The sequence below is a fragment of the Oryzias melastigma genome, linkage group LG7 (assembly GCF_002922805.2).
Source record: "Oryzias melastigma strain HK-1 linkage group LG7, ASM292280v2, whole genome shotgun sequence".
NCBI classification, from domain to species: domain Eukaryota; kingdom Metazoa; phylum Chordata; class Actinopteri; order Beloniformes; family Adrianichthyidae; genus Oryzias; species Oryzias melastigma.
The window spans coordinates 12,730,426-12,752,738 of NC_050518.1; the positions used below are offsets into that span (position 1 = coordinate 12,730,426).

The 22,313-nt window shown below is 35.8% G+C and overlaps 2 protein-coding genes across 3 annotated transcripts in view; both read right to left on the reverse strand.

Moving 5' to 3' along the window:
* Positions 1-8,817, reverse strand: part of csf1b (colony stimulating factor 1b (macrophage)) — a 16,962-nt gene extending 8,145 nt beyond the window's left edge. The window contains exons 1-6 of one of the 2 annotated variants that reach the window (XM_024293452.2): positions 8,300-8,806; positions 6,852-6,971; positions 6,712-6,774; positions 6,460-6,630; positions 6,177-6,378; positions 5,955-6,091 (exon numbers count right to left, since the gene is read on the reverse strand). In XM_024293452.2, coding sequence (XP_024149220.1) covers positions 5,955-6,091; positions 6,177-6,378; positions 6,460-6,630; positions 6,712-6,774; positions 6,852-6,971; positions 8,300-8,341 — 735 coding nt within the window. In that variant the 5' untranslated portion in view covers positions 8,342-8,806. Of the gene's footprint in view, positions 1-3,741; positions 6,092-6,176; positions 6,379-6,459; positions 6,631-6,711; positions 6,775-6,851; positions 6,972-8,299 lie in introns of those variants that run through there. The other variant, XM_036212781.1, reaches the window with a different exon arrangement.
* Positions 8,818-14,803: 5,986 nt separating this feature from the next.
* Positions 14,804-22,313, reverse strand: part of ren (renin) — a 9,505-nt gene continuing 1,995 nt past the window's right edge. The window contains exons 4-9 of the mRNA XM_024293619.2: positions 21,324-21,442; positions 21,041-21,237; positions 19,661-19,783; positions 19,443-19,584; positions 19,252-19,350; positions 14,804-15,946 (exon numbers count right to left, since the gene is read on the reverse strand). Coding sequence (XP_024149387.1) covers positions 15,785-15,946; positions 19,252-19,350; positions 19,443-19,584; positions 19,661-19,783; positions 21,041-21,237; positions 21,324-21,442 — 842 coding nt within the window. The 3' untranslated portion in view covers positions 14,804-15,784. The remainder of the gene's footprint in view (positions 15,947-19,251; positions 19,351-19,442; positions 19,585-19,660; positions 19,784-21,040; positions 21,238-21,323; positions 21,443-22,313) is intronic.

Consider the following 22,313-nt stretch of genomic DNA (forward strand, 5'->3'; position numbering starts at 1 on the left):
AGTTTAGTAGATGATTAGTTGGTGAAACTTAGTTGAAAACCTTCATGTCCTTCAGAATTTGGGCAGCTTTCTCCAGATGACTAATCTTTAGAAATCCTGTTTTCATAGGTTTTATGAGCTGAAACCCCAATTTATGTAAAAATAAATAACTTAATCAGTGGGCCATGAACATGTATTCTATGAAACTTTAATTTTTAAATGGAATCATGGAAATAAAATCAATTTTCCCTGATAGTCTAATTTCCTGGAAATGGTAGTTATAGTGGTTTCTGCCTTTATGAAGGCCCAAACGGACACAAATCCCATTCACACGAGCACACTCATTCACACATTGATGTTGATGTTAAGTTGTTTTAAACAGGAAAGAAGCAGGCATTTGCAGAAATAAAGTGTACACCAAAGCAAGTAACACAATACATTTTCCTACAAAAAAAAAAAAAGAAAAATATCCCTGTAATTTTGGAGAAACTTCCTACATTTATATGGGAACTTGGCAAACCACCATATCATTGTATTAACTTTTGGTGGTTCACTGTCATATAGTGGTACAGAAAATGTCAGATAGTTTTATATAACTTTGGGTTGTTATGTCTCCATCATGTGCAAACCACACAGCCCTCAAACTCCTGGACGTGTCCAGCGTTCTCATGCAGCTTAGTATGCGGATTCTGCAATTTAAAGTTCGGCCAAGAAGAAAATCAAATCATCACATCACAACGATGTTGCTTTCTTTACTTTTTCATCTAAATTCAATCAGCAGCAGTGTTTTTTGGTGCATAATAAACCAAAAAATCACCCGTGTAGAGCTTGGTGCTGTCTGTCTGCTAATGGCAAATTCTTTTCCACCAATTACTGGTTAGCTTTCCTAATCATTCCAAAATGAAGAAAAGTTAATAGTCAATTAAAACCTGACTGAGCCTGCAATTTAACTTGGCTTCAAAAAGCAAGATTCTGAACTGCAAAATTGTAAAAGTTCCTGGAATCAGTCTGTAAACAAAGCACCGAGAAAAAGCCACACAAAGCAACTTCAATTGAAACATTTACCAGGCATTTTGACCCAGGTATCAATTAAAACATCTGCCAATGGATGATAAAAGGAAAAAGTAGCCATCAAATTTAAGTTTACACAAAATTACCCCGCAATTTATAAAGCCTTAAAAGAACCCCAGAAAATTGTTTTACACAAGGTAAGAAGTGTATTTGTCCTCCATGTTTTCCTCACAGAGGCAGTTATAAGTTCAGAAAACCACAGGCTCCCTGCTCTGCCCCATTCTGATGCATCCACTTGTAGACAAATAGATCCATGTATGTTTTTGTTTTCCTCGCCCATCTAGTTCAAAACTGTGCAACTGGATGGAACCAAATCCTTCCACTTTTGTTGCACTGCTGTTAGCTTGGCGTTGTGAGGGGCTGTAAGCCACAACGAGAGAGAATGTTGATAGGGAGTGAAGGCAGGCTCACTCTGCACGAACAGTCTCACCCTCAACTCAAACGCAAATTTCTGATTAACTCCTACCACTCTGCAGAAAGTATGTCCTACAAAACAGCACGTTTTTTTATTTTTTATTCTTAAATTTTGGCTAAATGGCAAAATCCTTATTTATTTGAAACTCTTTAACAATAGTTTATTAAAAGATTGGAGTATGACCTAAAAAACAAGCAATTCAAGCAATACTGTCACTATTAATCTGACCATATTTTTAACCCCCAAAAAAATCATAGAAATAGTCTTTTTTGGAAATATTGATGGACTGTTTAGTCTGAACATTTTACTTTTTCTACTGCCCATCTACTGTCCCTTTACTCTTTTTTCTATGGACATTAATTGTGAACTTGACAAGGAGATTACTGGTATGGTCAAATAAAAAAATATATAAATATGAGAAATTCTGTGCTTTTGATACATTTACAGTATTTACTAAAAAAAGTTGCAATAATTTTTCTTTGACACTGTAATTTATCAAAATTGGCCCTTCTAGGCCACCATGTAAGCAGGAAACAGACCAGCTCAAATGAGCTGCGCTATAATTCAGGCTGCGGGACAGCTCTGTTAGATTACAAATATTAAACATTTTTGGTTAGAAACAACAGAAATGTTACTTTATCTTTTATATAAAGAGTCAAACATTTTAACATTTTTCTAGAATATTTGTCTTTTGTGGAATAATACAAATCTCTTTATTCTGTTGTTATTTTTAAGCAATTGCCATAATATTTTAGAACAAGGTAGAATATTTGAATAAAAATAACTTACAAGGTATCATACTCTTGTTACTATGTTTTTTTGGTCACATTTAAAATGATTTAATACAAACATATTTGTACCACTAAGTCTGATTTAGTTAAAAATGCACCTCTTTAACCGTCAACCTTTCCTTTCACTAAACCAGATTTTAATTTCCATAGGAAGATGAACACGTTCACTCTGAAACATCCATCTGTAAAACTTCCCACCAAATCAGTTTCTTTCTACCTGATCTAATTTTGCAGGAACAAGCAACATTATTTTTTTAAAGCTAACCACATTTCTTTGTAATTTTTTTCTCTCTTAAAAAAAAAAGCTTTTTGTGCTTTTTAAATGAAAAGCTCGGAATATATTTAATAATGATCCAGAGAAACCCCTTAAATCAGCTTTGTATTGCATATTTTTTTTCTTCTGCGTGGACTAATTACTTATGAAATCCAGAGCCAAAAAGCTTAAATCAAATGTAATTTTTTAACTAAACAATGACCCAACACAACTGGATCTAAATCAACAAACCCATGACGAGAAAATCTCACAGACACAAAAAAAGACCACAGGGAAAAGTGACACAGAACAACAGCACCACTGTTTACTGGTGATTTCTGGTTCCAGTATTGCAAAAAAATTGATTTAATTTTGTTGGAACCAGAATGGGTAACGTCACACTCACTTGCTCCAGTTCTCATATACAGTTCGTAAACAGAACCCATAGACCTGATTAGGACATGAGGTGTGATGATTAGAAGCAGATAGACACTAGGTGCAACATGAATACTAACACAATAAAAACATTTATATGAGTAAAACAACTAGAAAACAAATTCATAAATAATAGACTAAAAAGTTCCTGACTGACAGACCATAAAGAGCATGAGCAGTCCTACTAGTACAGAGAACAAATAGAGTTTGTACTACTAGAGAAAAATACCAACTCATAGTACATAACTATACATTTTATACTGAAATACTAAGGCCTTCTCCAACTCCTCCTCTGCCACTGTCTTGGCATTTTGAGGCAGTCTTACCACTACTGTAAAAGTCCAGAACAAGTTGATGGAATCCCACAGGGAACCACCCAGCAAGTAGAACATTCTGTTTCATTACATGCATTTAATGAAGTAGCCATTAAATAGGCAAAATTTTGCAAGAAGATATTGGCATGTAAAGACTAAAATAGATCCAAAAAACCTTCAAAGCCAGAGAACAGCCACTCTATCGTGTGGCAGTTTATTGTGATTAGACACACTAAAAATAATAATAATATCAATAATATGTTATCATGCTTAATGATAATTTAATAAACTGGATTTTTGGAGCCTTGTTGTGCAGCTTATCTTGTAGCATTAATGAGAAATTGTCCCACGTTACTGAAAATAATTTTTAGTGAGGAAATGAAGAATAAAGAAAACTACAATCTTAAATTTTTTATTAGTACCTTTTTTAAATGTGCACATTTGTAGGTGCGACAATTTTGGCTGTTGTCATGCATAAAAAAAAAACTTTTATTTTAAATTATCCATCACTTTGTTTAGGAGCTGTTGTTGTTTTTCTCCTAAAATTTGTAATGGCTCTTGGTATGTTTGTGGATTTCTAAGAAGATTTACAACCCCTCCCTAAACCGCTGTGGTCTACACGAGATAAATGAAAGCTGTTCAGCTGCTTGGCTGGCCTTTTATAAACACCACTGGCACAAAATATATTCTGGGCAATTAATATCAAAAACAGCAAGAAGGACCTGAAAAGAGGGAAAATCACACACTCGTATATAGCTATGAAATGCATCTAAAATTCTTTAATTATAGCAACACCTATCTAAAGGTGAGTTTAACGAAAATAAATGTGTATGAGGCTAATTTAAGTCAAATGTCTGAAACTATGCTTGACTCATTAGGAGAGAAAATGTCGAATGCATGGATGTAATTAAAAATAACTAAAAACAGAATTTAGCTGCCAGGAGACAAAGAAGTGGGAAAAAACTCTGAAATAACAACTTTTGGAGGTAATGAAAGCTTGAAATATTTGGCTCATTTCCTCCAACATATGAGATTAATCCATTAGCTTACAAACATCTTTCAAACTTCAGCACTTCTTGTGTTAAAGGAGAATGATGCACATTAAGTTTAAAATAAGGTAGATTAGTTAAGCCACAAAGTTCTGGCAGAAACTGACATGAAAACACAAGAGTGAAAAGCTTTTAAAATTTATGTCACACACTGCAAGTTTATGAGTGGGCTGTAACACTCTACCTGAAGCTTTATATCCCTATTTAACTGTATAGTTTTGTTTGCTTTCTGATTGCGTTCCTGCTCGTAATGTAATAAAAAAACAGAAAAAAAACTTAAAGTGGAATTCTAACCACAGAGACTGTCAAAATCTTCATAGTCCAGTAAAAATCATATATGGGGGTCAAGTCCCAACTATACATTTTTCTACAGGGAATAATAAAAAGCCAGCTCAGCTCAAGAGCTGGTTATCAGTTGTCGCTCCAAAGCTGCTCCATAAAGGCTTATATGTTCCCAAACACTTCAATAACTATAATTATTTTAGAATTTTTTTATGTATTGCTTAAAGACACTGAAGCATTGGAGTGTAAAATTATCCAATAAATCCTGAAGCCCTGACTGTAAGTTAAGAAATGTTTTTAATTTTTTTGCTCGTTTTTCTGGCTCATTTACTCTGGAATTCACCTATATGGAGTTCATTTTTGTTTTCACTTATAAAGACATAAAAGACAATTTGGCATAAGCATTGGAGAAACCAGGACTGAACTGTTGCTCAGTACTAATGTATGTATATACAATAAGACCCCTGGAATTCAGATCTACAGTGGCCTTGTGGTAGAGTGTCCGCCCTGAGAGTGGAAGGCAGCGAATTTAAACCCTGACTGAGTCATACCAAAGACTAAAAAATGGGACTATGTATCTTCCGGCTTGACGCTCAACATTAACCCCAGGCTCACACGGCTCAGGTGCGATGCAGGAGCGATCCAGCTACAGCAGATGACTCACAGAGGCTCTGCTGCCAAGCTTGCAAAACTCTGAACTGAAGATGGAGAACTCCCTGTCCCGGTCTCATCCCTGAAGAATGAAGAATGTCTGAAACCGATTCATTCTAATCAAAAACACTTTTGATCATGCTTTGTTTAAAAAAAAAAAAACAAAGCAAAAAACACCTGCTCAGGATGATAATTGTCATCTGCGATTATTAGAATATTTTTGAGCCACTTCTGAGTCAGCCGATGCCATTTCTCCATGCAGGCGCTCACTATTCAGCTGGTAGCAATTTCAAGTTACGTAAAGACTGTCGGTCGCATCGGAGCCGAAACGGTTGTCGTGTAAGTCGATACAGGGGGTTGGATTGTGGGTTAAACCAACGAATGGTTCCTGAGCGCAGCTGTGTCTGCAGCTCACCCATCCCCCGAATGGTTAAAATGCGGACAATACATTTCACACACTGTCTGACAACTAATAACCAAAGAAAAAATGGTTTTTGAGGGGAGTTGAAAATAAATTTTTTGAATAAAAATGTTTTGGAGGGAAAATAAACAGAAAATTAGCTTTTTTAGATATGCCAATACTTTTGCAAAACAGCACATCCATGCTAGCATACAACACCACATTGTTTTGTCATGACTGGTACAACAGTATTGCTGGAAACTAAAGCCAAACCTTGCAAGTTTTGACATTACAGAATGCGTATTTGCTCTTACCTTGTGTATGATGAGACAGTAGATCATTATAATGAATAGTAGCCCTCCAGAGATTGATGCAACGATGAAGCCAAGCTTGAAAAAATCTCTGACTGGTCGTCTGTGTGAGGCTTTGACAAAGTTCCTACTGTAACTCTCTGAAAAAAGAGGACATATCATCTGTGATCAGAGAGGAAATCTGCTGATTGATTTTTTTTTTTTTCAATTTATTGAGTTTCACACCTGTAAAATAATGTGAGGATGACTCAAAGGGTGGGTCTGTGGTAGATCCAAAACTTTCTGTGTATTCCTGTTCACATCTCCAGTCAACAGGTGAGTCACTGGTCGTTACCAGTTCCCAGTATACGGCCAACACCTCTGAAGCTTTCTGCAGTGCTTCTGAAGGAGACCCTCTGTGGAGAACCTCAAAGCTCTCTGGCTTACTCTGCAGGACATCCCATAAAAAAAGGCATCAACATGTTCTTAAAAATCAAATCTGCTAAATGATATTTGTAGAAATACTAACCTCAACTTCTTCGTTAATCTGTGGCACACATTTTTGAGAATAAATGTTGAGGATGAGAGCTCTTAGAGACTGAACATAGCCATCGTTTACAGAACCCCGTTTATATTTGAAGTTGGTTGTTAGCAGCTCCAAGATCCAGGGCAAGGCAGCCTTCACAAAACAACATTTGCTCTGTAGATAAAACACAGTAAGAGCTGATAGAAAATTTCACTTTAATTGGAAACACACCAGATAAACTTATTTTAACCTTACCAAACTTCTCCTCTCTATGAATGTGTAGGTTATTGAGCAACCACTGCTCAACTGGTTATCCATCTGCAGAAATGACAACAGACGTAATCTCAGCTGGAGGGTTGGAGATCTGATCAGTCTGATGTTGATTTTACACCTACCAACTGCTTGACTGTCAGCAGGTGCTCCCTAGTGATTGAGTGTCTGCATGGACCAGGCACCTCAGCCATTACCAGCGGGAAGCTCAGGAATATAAGCATACACAGACACTTCACCTGCAACTGACACCGCACGAGAAGACATTGTTTACATACCAGCTAAATCCGTGCAACCAATGCGCTCCTGACTCGAACGACACGCTGGCACCTCGCTGCGTATCATTCAATTCAGTTAGGCAAATCAAAAATGACCTTACTTGCAGCTAAAAAATGAAGACTGATATTATCGTCAACCTGGACTCTATCACAACTGCTTTTATCCAGCATTCAAATCACAAAATACTTCACTAGTGTTAGAAATGCTTTCAGACACACTAAAAAAAAAACAAAATTTTGCAATTTTAGAGACATTTTGATCATTTTTGATAAAACCAAAAAAAAAAAAAAAAGCTTCCACCCTGCATTGCTTGAGAGAAGCTGTTTTGCAAAAGTAAAAGTCCACCACTGCACATGGTTGTGAGAAACACTCCAGCTTTTTTTCCTTAAGTCCTAAGTTTCAGTCATGGTCAAATAGTGCCCTCTGGCATTTACAGAAAGTAACGTGCACACGTCTTCTGAATCTCACAATATCTACTTCCAAGCACCCTTTGACTACCAAAAAAAAATGCACAGAAAGTTATTGTTAACAAATGGTCACAGCAATTTGCTCTTTCAAGCATTTGAAGGTAGATAAGGCAGATGCCACATTTATTTATAGCACGAAATGAGAGCCTGATGCAAAGTAGACAAGCGTTACAGCAATGCAAACAAAAAAACTTTATTTATGCATCAAAACAAGATGTCTTGGCTTTTGTTTAACTTCTGTAATGTATTTAGATACAGAAGAGGGATAAGTGAAAGCGGATGGCACCAGAACAAATATCCCATGTCATGTTGTGGTTCTGTTTCTTTGTAGCATGATTTTAGTCGTCCGTGAAAATGATATGAACCAAAGATCCATTTTTTGAAAGATGTCTGCAAAATGATCAAAAACGCCAAAAAAAAAAAAAAAAACTAAAATCTGATGCTTTCAAATTTTTTGCACGAAAATAAAAGCACAATTTTATCGGGTGTGCTTTGGAAATAGCAAACAAAAGTTCATATTTCAAGGTAAAACAAGAGACTAAGCTGAAGACCATCATAGCAAATCTTTTCTGGGAGCCCACTTATTATTAAATTAATGTAATCTAATAAAACTATTGATTGAACTGGTATCTGACAAACGCTGGCGCACATGATGCAAATATCACATGAGCTGTTTTTGCCATGCTTTCAATATCTGTATTTAGGTCATCCAACTGCAAAATCAAAACGAAAACGAGCTAGAACAACCAGGCTGCCGCCTTTTCTCACATGCATTGAGCGTTGCAGTGTTGAATATTCCTTTTGGTCTTCAAAAGACGCTCACCTACCTTAGCTTTGCTGTGACTCAGGTTTGACACAAGGATGGTCATCTGGTAAGTGTTTGATGATGGAAAACACCAACTTCCTCTGTCACACACATTGAAGCAAAGAAATCTTTTATATATATCCACTTCCACTCCACAGAAAGGAATTTGTTGTTAAGTAAATTTGACACTTTGTCATGTGGCGTGTTCTTCGATGCACTGCTTCATGTGCTCCTCCTCCTTTCAGTGAGTTCAAACTGAGACTGAGGGAGTTCAATCTGTTTCAGCTGACATGCAATCCTTTTAAAGACCTCCCATCTCTCTAGGTTTGACAAGAAATACTGTCTTGGTCTCTGGAGATCTTTTCAACAGTTTAAGGGTTTTATATATATATTGATGGCTTTCACATGGATCATCTAGAAGAATTACCCCAAACAGGACAAAAGACCCTGCGTAAACTTCAAGTGGATGTTCACATCTGTTTCTGCTTTTGAACCCCATTGCCTTAAAAAAGCACAAAAAGCTAACATGCACAAAAGCATAAAGAGTTAAAAAATCGAACGACACATTGATACATTGATACAGTTAGTATCTGCAAAAAAAGAACAAAACCATCGGAAAGGAAAAAAGTACATTTACAATTGTATTGTGGTCACACAGCTTTTTGCCAAGACTTTCTAACTTTTTTTTTTTCTTTTTTCCAAATGAACACTTTAACAGTCAGCATCTGTTTTGGATGAACTGTTACCAGCTTGTACCTTCCTTTTTTGACCACAATGTCTTATTTTATGTTGAAAGTTTAAAATAGGGCATTAAATTAGAGTTTGTTTGATTCTCATGCCACAGAGCAATTTTTGATCAATTATCATGCAAATTAGCATTTTGCATAATAAGAAGTGACATGTTGGGAAGCTTTTTGGTGTTACACGGATTTGTTGCTATTTTGCACAAAGGTGTGGGTTGAGTGGGAACCATGTTTATTGGCAACTGAAATCTTTTGCATTCTTTCAGCAATTCTGGTATTAAAACTTTCAGCTTCCTCAGAAAAGTGCCTTTATTTTGGGGCTTGCTTGGTTTTAATGGCTTTGAAAAATCAAGCTTCCTTGTGTTTATTGAAAACAAACCTTTTCAAATGTTTTTGTTCCATCAGAGCTACAAAAAAAATGTGTATCAAGTTTTTAATAAGGGTGTAATCTTTCATTTATACCTTTTTTTGTTTTATTTTTATGTAAACTACTCAGCTTAAAACGGTTTACAATTCAAATTCTAATTTTAAATGCTTTAGGCCCCTAAATGCACATTTTTAACTCCATTTTTTTCTTGTACTTTTACATTCATCATTATTTGAAAACAAAATATGCAGCTAATTTAATTATTAGTGTTAATCTAAGCATTTTTTTTGTAATTGTAGCACATTTGGAATTATTATCAGTTTTTCTGCCAGTAATTTGTTTGGCTAAACTTTCAAACAAATATGCTTTAATAATTATTTAAGGCAGCTAAAAATCCTTTGTAATTTAGCATACTTCAACAGGAAATGCATTTTTGTGTGTTTTTTGATAGAGAACATTGTGTGTAGCTAAACATTTCTATTTAATTGAATAAATTAACAAGTGCGGGTTCCATCAAGTTAAAAAAAAACCATAAATGTTGAAAAACAGAAACTCTATGAAATCAAACAAGAGCTAAAAGAAATCGATTATGTCAACTGCAGTCTTGTGTAGTTAAAAGCTGTGATAAAGTAATACAAAAACATATACTACTAATACAGAGAACGCATTTTGTACAGATATTGTTTTCCATACTGAGTTTGCTTATCTTTTCCAAATTAGTTTGCATCCTATGATTATGAATGACACATTTTGAATTGTTTGAATTTTAGATTAATAACAATCCTATTCATCACTTTATTTTTCCATCATGGATACTTTTCATTCCCCCAACTTTAACTGGTGCCAGTATTTGGATTGGAATTCTATCATTCATCTCATCTCTGTGACTTAATTATTAATCCTATTTGGTATTATAAAACCCCTTTTAATCAGATTGTAGCACTTTTCTATTTGATCCTGAATAGAAATTGAGCCAAATGTTGTATTTCTGGTCTACAGACTTAAAGATGATGTAACTGCCGACAAAGCTAAAGTCATGTGTGAAATGAACAGCAGGAGACCCAGAGCTCAGCACGGTGGGGTGCCTGAAAAGACTTTTAAACTGCCACTTTGTTCCCTCTCTGATGCATCTTTATTCCGCCACATGTGCTGTGTAAATCCCCATTTTGGAACGGTGTAAGGTTTCGTTACATTTCTGTGGTGTCTTCAGTTGTAGTCACAGTGAAACAATGAAAAAGATGTGTGACGCTGCAGCAATATGTGAGACATGCAAATGGGTTAGTTTTTATCAAGAAACAGAATTTGACTTATTAATTTATTTGTCTTCCTGTGTTTGTTGCCAAAAATGAAAAGCTTAAATAATCTTTTATTTGTAACTCATAAATACAGAATCATGCATTTTGATCAAGGGTGGTCTCACCTTTTGCGCCAATTTGGTTAAAACTTTTTGCCTTTGAGGCCACTGTTTAAATAGACATTAAAAAAGAAGAAACGGACTGACGGTCCTCAGCTGAGTGTAAATTGTGCAACCAATAGCATGTGCAAATGTGGCTGGTGTCCATGCATTTATAAAGTATGTATTTGTCAGCGCTATCGTGCTTTTGTCTGTCCTGCAGATTACAATTTCAAATTTACTGCTTACAATTTACAGGACAGAAAATCCATAAAATACCAATGGGAGTATTTGCTTGTCATCAAGCAAGAATGTTGAATTTTATCTGTGACATAACATTGGGGGGGCTATGAAGGTTGTTTCTGTGCAGTGAAACAAACGTTTGTATAATTGGATATTACTTGTTCATCTAAAGGTGATGATGTTTCTATGTCTCCATAAAAATTATCATTTTGAAAGTTGCTAGTTCACACAAAAACGCTGTCAGGTAAAGAGGTGACCTTGGGGTACCTAAAAAGCACACGTTCTTTGACTCAAAACTCCAGTGTAAAAGGGTTAAATAACAAGGAGCAAATATTTTATTATCCCCAACATAGGTGATGAATATTTTGAAAAACAAATGTTTGCACTGTCCTTTCTAGCCCCTATTCAGCGTCTTTTCCATCAAATTACACCGACTGCGTAGATTGTTTTAATCTTCTGGATAATTTCACAGACTAACTGGACCATCTCTGGAGAGCAACACCAATCTTTTGACTGCCAGATAGAGATCTACCCGGTCTCAACAGATCGTTGTGCATACTAAGCATTTATCACCAGCAAAACGTTTTCATAGAATCTATGAAAACTTTAGAAGCCCAATGTTTTTCTTGTTTTTTTTTTCTCCAAACCATAGCCTTCACAGTGAGGGGAGTTGTTCTGGGATGAGTTATTTCATTCCTTCACCATGTTATGTGTCTTGAACAGCAGGAAAATAAATAAATCAAATCAAGGCAAAAAAGAAAGAAAAACGTTTAAGCAAAACTCTGAAAGAATACTCACAGCTAATGAGATTTTCTAACCACAAAGTTGTTTTTGAAGTAGAATTAGCATAAAAAATCCTAAAGCTGAGAGGGAAAAAAAGCACTGCATATGGCAACCCATTTCATATCAAAGGTTACATAGCTTTCTTGGAGATTTTTCTTATTTTCAAGAGCTTCTTTTTTGGTTTTGGATGCCATAAATAACAACTACCTACCAAAAAATCTGAGATGTGGCTAACTTTTATTACAGAAAAAAGGCTTCATTATAATCATTTCTACTTGTAATCTTCATCTTCTAAAAGTACTTAAAAAATCCTGGCACCAGTCCAAACAATCTAATATGGACTTAACATGTTCTTTCTAAGGCTCTATAAATATAGAATGAGATGATATGTTCCATGAAGCCATACCCTCATTTTAAAACATGTTTTTTTTAAATAAACATTTATACAGTTTGAAAAATTTTGTACAGTTTAGTTACCTTTTCCCATAGATTTTTTGAAACCTTTAGCTTTCTCCTTGACTCAAGATCCAGAAATGTCAGTGCAGCACTGGATGAAGGACACGAGAGTTTGTTGGGAGTCCAGAAACTCCAAGATCTTTTGCCACAGTTGAGGATGGTCACCTTTAGCTGCCATTCAAACTCTTTTGTATCAGCTTTGTGCATGTTTTCATGTACAAATCATCAGGGTATGTACAAATTAAACAGGGTCAGTCATTTGGGAAGTTTATTTTGCCATCACATTTTAAAAAGGGTGAACAGAAGAAGAAGTTTTTTTGTTTGTTGGTTTTGTTTTTACAATAAATGGCTTCACCCAAGAACTAACTGAGTGGGAAAATAACGTGTTTTCATTCTTATTCTATGAAAACTTAATGAAATCATTGTTTCTTCCAGAGTATGTGAACTTTTTAAAATGTTTCCAAAGAAGCCGAGTGTCCACAGCCATGTTCATTCATGAACTGACAGCACAAAAGAAGAAAAAGGCATGAAGGGTTGAGGAGGAGGTAACAGTGGGGGATCTTCAGTCAAAGATGACCTGAAGAGAACGAGTTAGAGAAAGGGCACGTCTCAGGAGGTTTAGGTTCCTGTTCCCCCAAAAAATCATGATGAACATTTGGAAACGGCCTCTTCTCATAACTCATGTCTTGCTGCACGCAAACAACGAATATAGGATTAAGTTGATACCCTGAAGGGATGTACAAAAATTAAAAGTGGCTAAGTAAATCCATGTGCCTGCCTTTGAAGTTAAATAGAAGGTAAAGTGGAGGTGAAGGAGGTTGGAGTAAATTATTCCATGAAAACATTAGCAGCTGAATTGGCTTTGATTGTAAATGCAGAATAAAATAATAAAAGAAGAATCCAACGGGACGGTTGGGGCGGAGCTGCTGTTGCCAGCCGTTGATGAACAGAAGTTGATGACAACAATAGAAAGCACCAGAATAGCGCTAAGCTAGCGTTTCGAACCATCTCTACCATCTTTACTGCAGTATTCTTATTGGCCGCTCATCTTTCCAACAAAATTCAATTCCTGTTATACACGATGTACAAAAAGTAAAGCAAGAAAAAAACAAGCTACTGGGTGATCTCTGTTCTGATTATAAGCTGTGAATTATCTTCACCACTAGGTGGCACAAGCACTTGGTTTTGGGAGTTGTTGTAACTGAATGACTGATGAAAAACTGCAGAAGAAGTCGGTGATTAAAAATGAAGATTTAGCAATTGCACATGGTCCGATTATTGAAAACATGAACACAAAAATCTCCATAGTTGTTGCTTTTCTAATTGTCATACTACAATGATGCAATGACACGGTAGCGGTCTACACCACACACGCGCCGGGAAAACAAACCGCTGTTGAGGGCTTCTTTTTTTTTAGTTCTGCCATAAGAAAGAGTTTAAAGCCTAATCTTCATTTGTGAGTATTCATGAATGCTTCAAATTAAAGGGGTGATTTAAATGTTTGAATAGGTTGGGAATGTGTGAATAACCCCAAAAAATAAAACTTGTCTTAGAAAACAAAGCAAAAACACATCAGACAGTCAAACGGGGCAATATAAGGAAATACCTTAAAGATGAAGCAAGAACTGGAAGGGCAGACAGCGTGGCTGTCATCTCTTAAATAAAATAAATTAAAAATACTTGGCTTTTTATCTAAAATTAATTCAAGGAAAAACCTGGGAGGGATGAAAAAAATGCTCCTAATTAGAGATGTGGGGTGGAAGTTAACTCTGGCTGTTAGGTGGGGGGGCGTTTGTGGCCAGAAGAGGGAGATTAAGCACAACAAATTTAAGGGCCCGTTGTGTTAGCATTAACAACTACACAAAAGATTTAATAGACGATAAAATTCTGTGGTGTTTAACTACCCGCTGTGTCTTTCTAGGTATGAAAGGGATTTAGGAAGACAGAGGGGCCAAATCAGGTAAACGGAGAATAACAGGCAAAGAGCTCACGTTGGGATTTGGACGATGGCATGCAACTGCTTGCATCCACAAGCACTAAACTACGAGATGAGTAAAGGGGCTAATATGTGACCTTTTGGAAGTAGGAGGGAAAATATTAGAAGTTGAGCAAATCAGGGAAAAGACATGGAAAATTAAATTCTATTAGATTTGATGTTTGCCTTAGAGTCATAATAAAGTTATTAAGAAAAAAGCCCAACATGAACATAACATAATGTAATAAACAAAACAACAAGTTAAAAATAGCAGATTGGTACTTTGTGTCACGCGGGCTCCACATACCTCAGTTGTAAAAGTGACCCATTTAGCAGGGTTTTGATGATCTGTCTTTCTCTTTTTATGGGTTCTATGGTGAAGTGTTTCAAACTTTTTTTTTCTTTGTGGCGCTTGATTCTTTAAAGCTGTTGACAAAGACCCATTTATTCTATAAATGTTGATCATGCGCCAATGTCCACCTTCACCTCGCTGTGCGCTGTCATCAGATAAAAATCCAAAGAAAACAATTCATGGAAATGAGAGCGAGGAAGCTTCAGAGCAGCATGGGATGACTTCCTGAGCAGTTTAGAGAAAATGAGACAAAAAGATCTGACAAGAGTATCTGATGAATTTGTCTACTTTTGTTGTTATATTGTCTTAGAGTGTACTCTGTTTGCTTGGTAAGCAGAAACAGCTGTAACAGCCCCTCTTGATTTAACCTGAAAAAACACTTCTTTTTTTTCTGGTTATTTTTATTTTGATGAGTTTGTGTTTGATTTAAAAATTGTGAAAAAATCACAATGAGTATCAGTACCAGTAAAAAGCTTTGGGATTTAAAAACCAGTTGCGTCTTGGGCCCTTTGTCTCGCCATGGGAACTCTGAGACTTGTTATTATTCCAGAAAATTATAGCACATGAACCTGTGGAGCATCGCTGCATCCTCTCTGTTTCCTAATGTTATTTTACTCTAATGTCAAAACAGTTTTCAGCGAGTTCAAAGGGAGGAATGAATCTGCCCCGATGGAAAACTTTGCAAAGTCAAAGAAAGCAAAAAAAAAAAAGTTTGTCTTACTTAACCACAGTCAGACACGTAACTGGAAAGGGAGGCAAGATTTTTCTCTGACTGTTATGACATAACTTATGAAATCTGTTGTTTCCACCCTCAGAAGTGAACACATTTTGTAGAGTTGGACAATCAAAATGTAAATGAAAGTCAAAAGCTTTATTCTTTCTTATTACATCGTTTCATAGCTGATATTGATCATGATTTCAAATTCTGTTGTTTCATATGCAAAGCAGTTCTAACAGATAAACATGTTTTCAGACTGAGGTGTAGAAAATAAAACAGCAGATATTTATGCAACTTGCTAAATAATAGAAAATAAATGTTAAGGACATCATATTTGTCACAATTTTCTTTTTAAAAACCTGAAATAATATCTCAACAAAGCAGAAAAGTGAGCTGAGAATAGCAAGAAATAATCAGATAGCAGCAACAATTGTAAAGCAGGATCACAGCAAAGCATTAGAAATGTTTCACTTCCTGTCAGACCGCTGTGGCAAATCCTATCCTGTTGTGCTTGCGATCAAACTCTGTGTAGTATCGGGCGATGAAATTGGCTCCAAGGATCCAAAGGGGCCCTGTGGGTGGGGGCACATCCAAACCCCTGAAAGTGACTGAGCAGACATCCCCTTCAATGTGAGACTGCTGCAGCCACAAAAAATACAGAACAAAACTGAGTTATTATTCAAAAAATATATAAATATAATTAAAAAAAATACCTCAGCTCCAAATGCTGATGAAGTCACAATAGTAGGTAAAATTTAAAGAAAAAAATAAGAAAAATAAAATTAACCATAACTACTTTTATATCCTGACAGAAATGTGAACCAAACATATACATTTTTTTTCAATTAAAGGAATGATGTGGGACCCTGCCATGCAGTGGTTAGAAGAGGAAGTGCAAGCATCGTTTCTGCTACGCTTGTCCTTACATTAATACGATTGACCTACACATATAGAAGCCTCAGGAGCCAGAAAGTCACATAAAGTTTGGAAAGTGTGACACAGCCACAACCGTCTTCCTCATGAATCCAAGCCTGATGTAAAATTACTATAGTGCCTGCTTGGAAAAGTTTCTGAAATAATAACAACTTTTTAAGACAGTCCAAGTGACAAAATTAACAGGTTTTCTTCTGGAACCCCTTGATTATTTTTCTGTAATTAATTGTAATAATTATAATAAAAAAAGTCATATTTAATTAAAAGAATGTAAATGATAGTACAGCGTTTAAGTTCATATCAGAGGGCAGAGCTGTAGTCCTGAGACTATAAGACCCTCGGAAGGTTCCAACAACTCCTAATACATTTTTGACATCTTTTTTGTTTTGATTTTTTTGCTGAACAAATATTTTGAAATGTTAAAGTAAAAAACACTTCCAAACTTTATTCTTTTAATTTCTGTGTGTCAAAAAATGATATTGTAAGATGTCTGTGTGCTACCAATACATTTAAATGTTGACTGACTGATACAAAACCTTAACATTTGAGGAATTTCAGACAAAACTTTAGCAATTTTAATGTTTTTCTGATTTGCTGTCAGACAACATTGTTGTTGCCACTTAATTTGTTTTATGTCTCGTGTGTGTTGCAACCACAAGGGGGCACAATCTAGTGCTTATGCGTGCCAGTCCCAAGTCCAGGTAAATGAAGAGGGTTGTGTAAGGATGGGCATCTGATGTAAAACCAATAAACAACATTTTTACGCCGTGGTTAACCGCTACCTCCACCCATGCTGTTGACCTGCGGGATGCCAGTTGAAATTGGTCTGTTATTGGTTAAAGAAAGGGAGGAGAAAGGCATGTTTGTAAGGTAAAAGGAAAGGCAGGAGCGTAGACCGACATAATGGAAAGTAGAAGGGTAGAATAAGATACTTGATGAAACGAAACAAGGCTTACAGACAGGGATCTGGATGCTGAATATGGAACTACCAGGAAAGAGGGTTAATTTAAGACCAAAGAGGAGGTGAAGGAGGACATGAGGGTGGTTGGGCGTGGAAGATTTGTTGTGGTGACCCCTAAAAGGAGCAGTCAAGAGGAAAAGAAGAAAAACCTCTTGTGTAGCATAACATTCATAGCCCAATTTAAACCATTTTATTGAGAAAAACCATCCCTTATTATAACTCTATTAAGTATTTCCTGTAGTTATCTGGAGATATAGCGATAAAGTATCACACAGAGAAGGTTTTATTGTGGTGAGATAAAACTGTTATCCTGTTTGGAGAAAATAAAAACCATGTGCTCTGAATGAGAGAAAAAAAAAGTGAAATTATTCACTCGCTAATTATTATGAAGTCCAAAATCAATCCAGAGTGTGTATCAGCATGAGGTTGTATCAGTGCCTCTAACGCTATGTGTTGACAGGATATGACTGCCTCTCGGTAGGGAAAAATCTGGAGCAAATTCAACCAATCTGTGTTTTTGAGCGTCATTATGCACTTCCAGGAAAATGAAAATAAATGTGGGCTGATTCATTATTGATCATAGTACCCACATCTGAGTCTTGTGAGAAGAAACCTCAACATTCTATTTAAGAAAGTAGATTATACATTTTTTATTTATTTATACATTTTTGCCAACAGGCCACAGTGCTTTAATAGTCAAATTCAGACACTAAGATCACAAATTCTTCATCGTATTATACCAAATGTCCACCTTTAGGCATATGACCTCTGGAGGAGTTTTAGAGTTTTACACCGGATGCCCTTCCTGACACAATCCTATATTTTATCTGGGCGGGGGAGCAGGACAGGGAGACCCAGACCTCCTTCAAATTCTCACAAACCTCTAAGAGATTATCTACAAAGAAATTGATAATTACAGATGTGCTGGAATGCCAAAATATTGCATCGTTCTTAGCTTTGAGGCTTATAGATAGGGTAATACAAGCAGAAATAATCCTTGTTGGTTATAATTATTATTGTCAATGATTAACATTTGTTTTCGTGGGCTCAATAGCTAAGTTGATTAAGTGCAGGACTGACATGCTGGAAATGAGGGTTCTGTTTCCAGGGTTTGCAAAGAGCTTCATCAAATGTGAGTCTTTGGTCAAGTCCATTTGCATCCATATAAAAACAGATGTTCCTTGTTGCAGATAATTAGAAATCTCTTTTTGTAGTTATCAAATTACCAGACCAACATGCTGTTAAAACAAAAACTGTTAATTCCTGCTTAAAAATAGTGAAAAATCAATGGATGAACAAATCTTCCCTAATAATTTGATGTCTAAATCAAGCACCATGTGGAAGGTTGCTTTTGTTAAGTTTTGGACAAACCTTTTTTTTAAACACCAATGGGTGTGGTTGTAGGTCTTGTAATCATTTTTATCGGTTTTACCCAGGTTTAAATCCTGCGGTCACAGTTTCCTTTTTTTAAATACATATTACATTTCATTAGGTATAAAAAATGTTTTTTTATATATTGGTATGACCAGCAGCCTTAAAAACAAACTATTACACCAATGGTTTGATAGACTGCACTGAGCATTTGTGGGCTGCTGTCCTTCTTAACTAACACAAACACTCCAACTTCCTAAGAGCTCCAGTAGCAATGGCAGTTTACACTTCCCTTGTTATATATATATTTTTTAAAAATCGTTTAAAAGTTGTTTTCAAAGATACGTCCAAATATTATTTTAAAAAATGCCGCATTTTAAGCCCATACATTTGCACTAACTATGTGGTCACAAGGGGTTAGTCTCCCTGTGCCGGTCCCCAGCCCAGATAAAATAGGGGCTTGTCTCAAGCCATCTGGTGTAAAAATCTCTGCCAAACAATCTGTGTGAAGCAGAGAAAGTGGGATAAGCCAAAAGTTTTTTTGTTTTTTTTTTAACTACGGATGATTGATTTTTCTTCTGATCTGATAATGTTATCATAAAATGCTTTATTTACACATCTTAGAAACTTTGTAGCACATGCAGTAACAACAACACTCATTGTTGTTTCTGCAACTTACCCATAAGATGTAATCCTCATGTGTAAGTGAGTACTCCTGGCCCCCCAGGTGGAAGGTAACACTCGGCAACAACTTCACTGTGTCACAGTTGACTTTGTACTGGTGAGCAGAAATGTGTGACAGATCGTGAAATGTGAAAAGGATGTGATTTTTTACGGGTAATTAAATTTCAAAGAAAGTGTAAGACTCACCCCACTTTCATCCAACTCCGCCCCGATGGTTTCCATCAGCACGGACACAGAAGAAGCCGGCCCTGTGATGTAGGAAGAGCCTGTGTCGATCACAGCGGTGCAGCCCTCTGCACAAAACATGGTATGTGTGCCCACAGAAACCCTGAAACAAGTGAAGTGCAGACACTCAACAGTCTCCCAATGACACTGGATTACAAGGGACCACACAAAGATCTTACCCTTTCATTATAACCTCCCACTTTCCTGTGTCTTTTGTTTTGACGTAGTTGAAGTTCCCAGTGTAGTAGTTTGGGTCAGTTCCTCCAAGAACAAGCTCTCCACCAGGAGAGTGTTTTGGATCCCTGAGGAGAAAGATGAACGGTCACAGCCACTGTGTGCAGGTCAAGGCCCCAAAAAGTCCTGACAGGCTCAACCTGTTACTGTTACATTGAACAATAAAAATGGTGGCTGCTTCTGCAAGTAAAATACAGTTGTTAACAATATTACAAAATGATTTCTTAAAACAGAAATAAAACAACAACTTTTTGGAAAATTTACATAAAAACAAGGAAAATGTCCACAGAGGACTCAGCTGTTCGTAGATCAGATTTGTTGTATAGGTGTTTTTTTTTTTTTTTAATTTATGATAATACTATTTTATACGGAAGAGGATTAGGACCACTGAAAAAAAAGCCCATGAAAAATTCTGACTTAGAATCAGAATTCTGAGAAAAAAGTCCGAATTTTTCATGGGCTTTTTTTTTCAGTGGCCCTAATCCTCTTCCATAAATTTAAGACAAAATAAATAAATAAATAAATAAACTAAGAACACAGTTTCTGCAGAGTAATTCATTAGAAATTCACCTCTGAATCACGTGGAGTTGAGCAACCCTGCCACCACATCTCATCGATTGTGGCGCGGAATAGAGACCTCGTGGCCCACCCAGCGTATTTTTCTTATGTGTCACAAATCTACTCTTTTTCAAACTGCCTTTTTTTTTATCTGCTCCTAATTCTCAACAATTACAAAATACTAAACAGTGCAATTTTGAGCTCAGTTTTGGTTATATATCAGGAAAATGCCAAAAGAACATGTTACAAACAACTAACTTTTCATCAGAGTGGGTCTTTAAAAAGAAAAAGTGCAAAATATCCAAAGATGGAAAGAACAAACCAGCTAAAAACAAATGTCTGTCACTTTTTCTTGTGACAATAATTTAGCATTTGTAGTCAATACTCTGCTGTAGTTTATACTGTTAGGTTTTGGATTTATTTTATTGGTCCCTAAAAATTAAATAGAAGATTTGTTTTAGCATGCTTTCCAGAAGGGAAATAAATTTAACATCATTTAAGTTTGTAAAACCTGTATAATTGGAGAACTGTTTTAGACTTACTTAAATGAAAGAAAGGGAAAAAAGTACTTTATTGTCCAATTATCCAAACTGAGAAGAAATTATCTCCTATAATCAATCAAATACAACTGTAACTAAAGTTAAAAAAAAGAGAAAATAGATGCCAGAAAAATAATATGATTTAACCGCTATTCTAGTTTTTCTCACTAATATTTTTGTGATTTTATACAACAGAATAAAGTTGCCAGATGATTTATTTTAGGTCACCTGCTGTAATAGACAGAAAACACTTCTTCCTTGAGGACATGCTGAGACATGATGCGGTCAAACACCGGAGTGATACCATCAATGGCCACATCAGGGTAACCCATCCCAAGAACTCCATCAAATTTGGCAAAGATGAAAGGCATGGCAGACAAGGAGGTGGCTTCTGCAAATACTTGCACCACAGGAATCCCACCAACCTGCGGGGATCAAACAAGGTAAAGATCAAATGTCTCACACGGTGAAGGGACTATAAATAATTTTAATTTGATGGCTTTCAACTTACCACCACCACATCCTCACTGAGAAATCCCCTGACATTTCCAGAGGCATACCGGATGGAAAACCCTGTGCCATTCTCAACGTAAGTGCGAGAATGGGATGCATCGTACCTGTTGTGAGTAACTAAAAGAAGAAGAATGCATCATAAAGTAAAGAGACATCTATAAAGATTTTATTTTGACTTTTATTTTCCCTCTTAAATTCACAGTTTCACCCAGCTTCTCTGTTTATGTTAAGTAATTAGTGAGGAGTCAGTATTTAAAGGAGTGTCAGAGATCCAAGGCAGCACAAATGTTTGAACCAACAGCTATAAAAATGAGGGAAATCACTAAAAGGCTTTAAAGTTTAACTTTATTATACAACTATCTAAATTTCCGGCTCTAAATTTTTATAGGATCAAGTAATAAAACATTATGTTTTACAAGATTGCACATATTCACAAGAAATTATTCTAAAACTATAATCGAAACAACAGCTAAGTGAGAAGTGATTAAAGAGATAAAGTTATTACTGCTGACAGCAATAAAAACAAAACAATTTACCATAAAACTAAAATGTATTTTAAATGATTCAGCAAGTCCTGTTTTGGAATGAAAACAATAAAAACTGATGGAAGCATCTTAAATAAATAAAAACCATAAAAAAGACAAGAATTAGAGCAGTTTAAGGATGTGAGTTCAAAGAAATTTGAAAAAAAAAAACATTAGTCACTTTGTGACAAAGAATTTAACAAAGCATGGCTATTGCAGTAAAATTGATTGAAAGTTGCGTTTAAATTTCACAGGAAACATTTATTATTATCATTGCTGTAAGAATTTTCAAAACAAGCAAGACATTTCTTGGAGAAAGCTTTGATGAATAGTTCTCTAAGCAAAGTGGTCTTTTCAAAATGATACAAACATCTTAGAACTTTAAGAATCAATAAAATACATGAAATTCTTTTTTTATTTGACTATCTTGAATAGATCGTTGGGGAAACGTTTTTTTTTTTTTT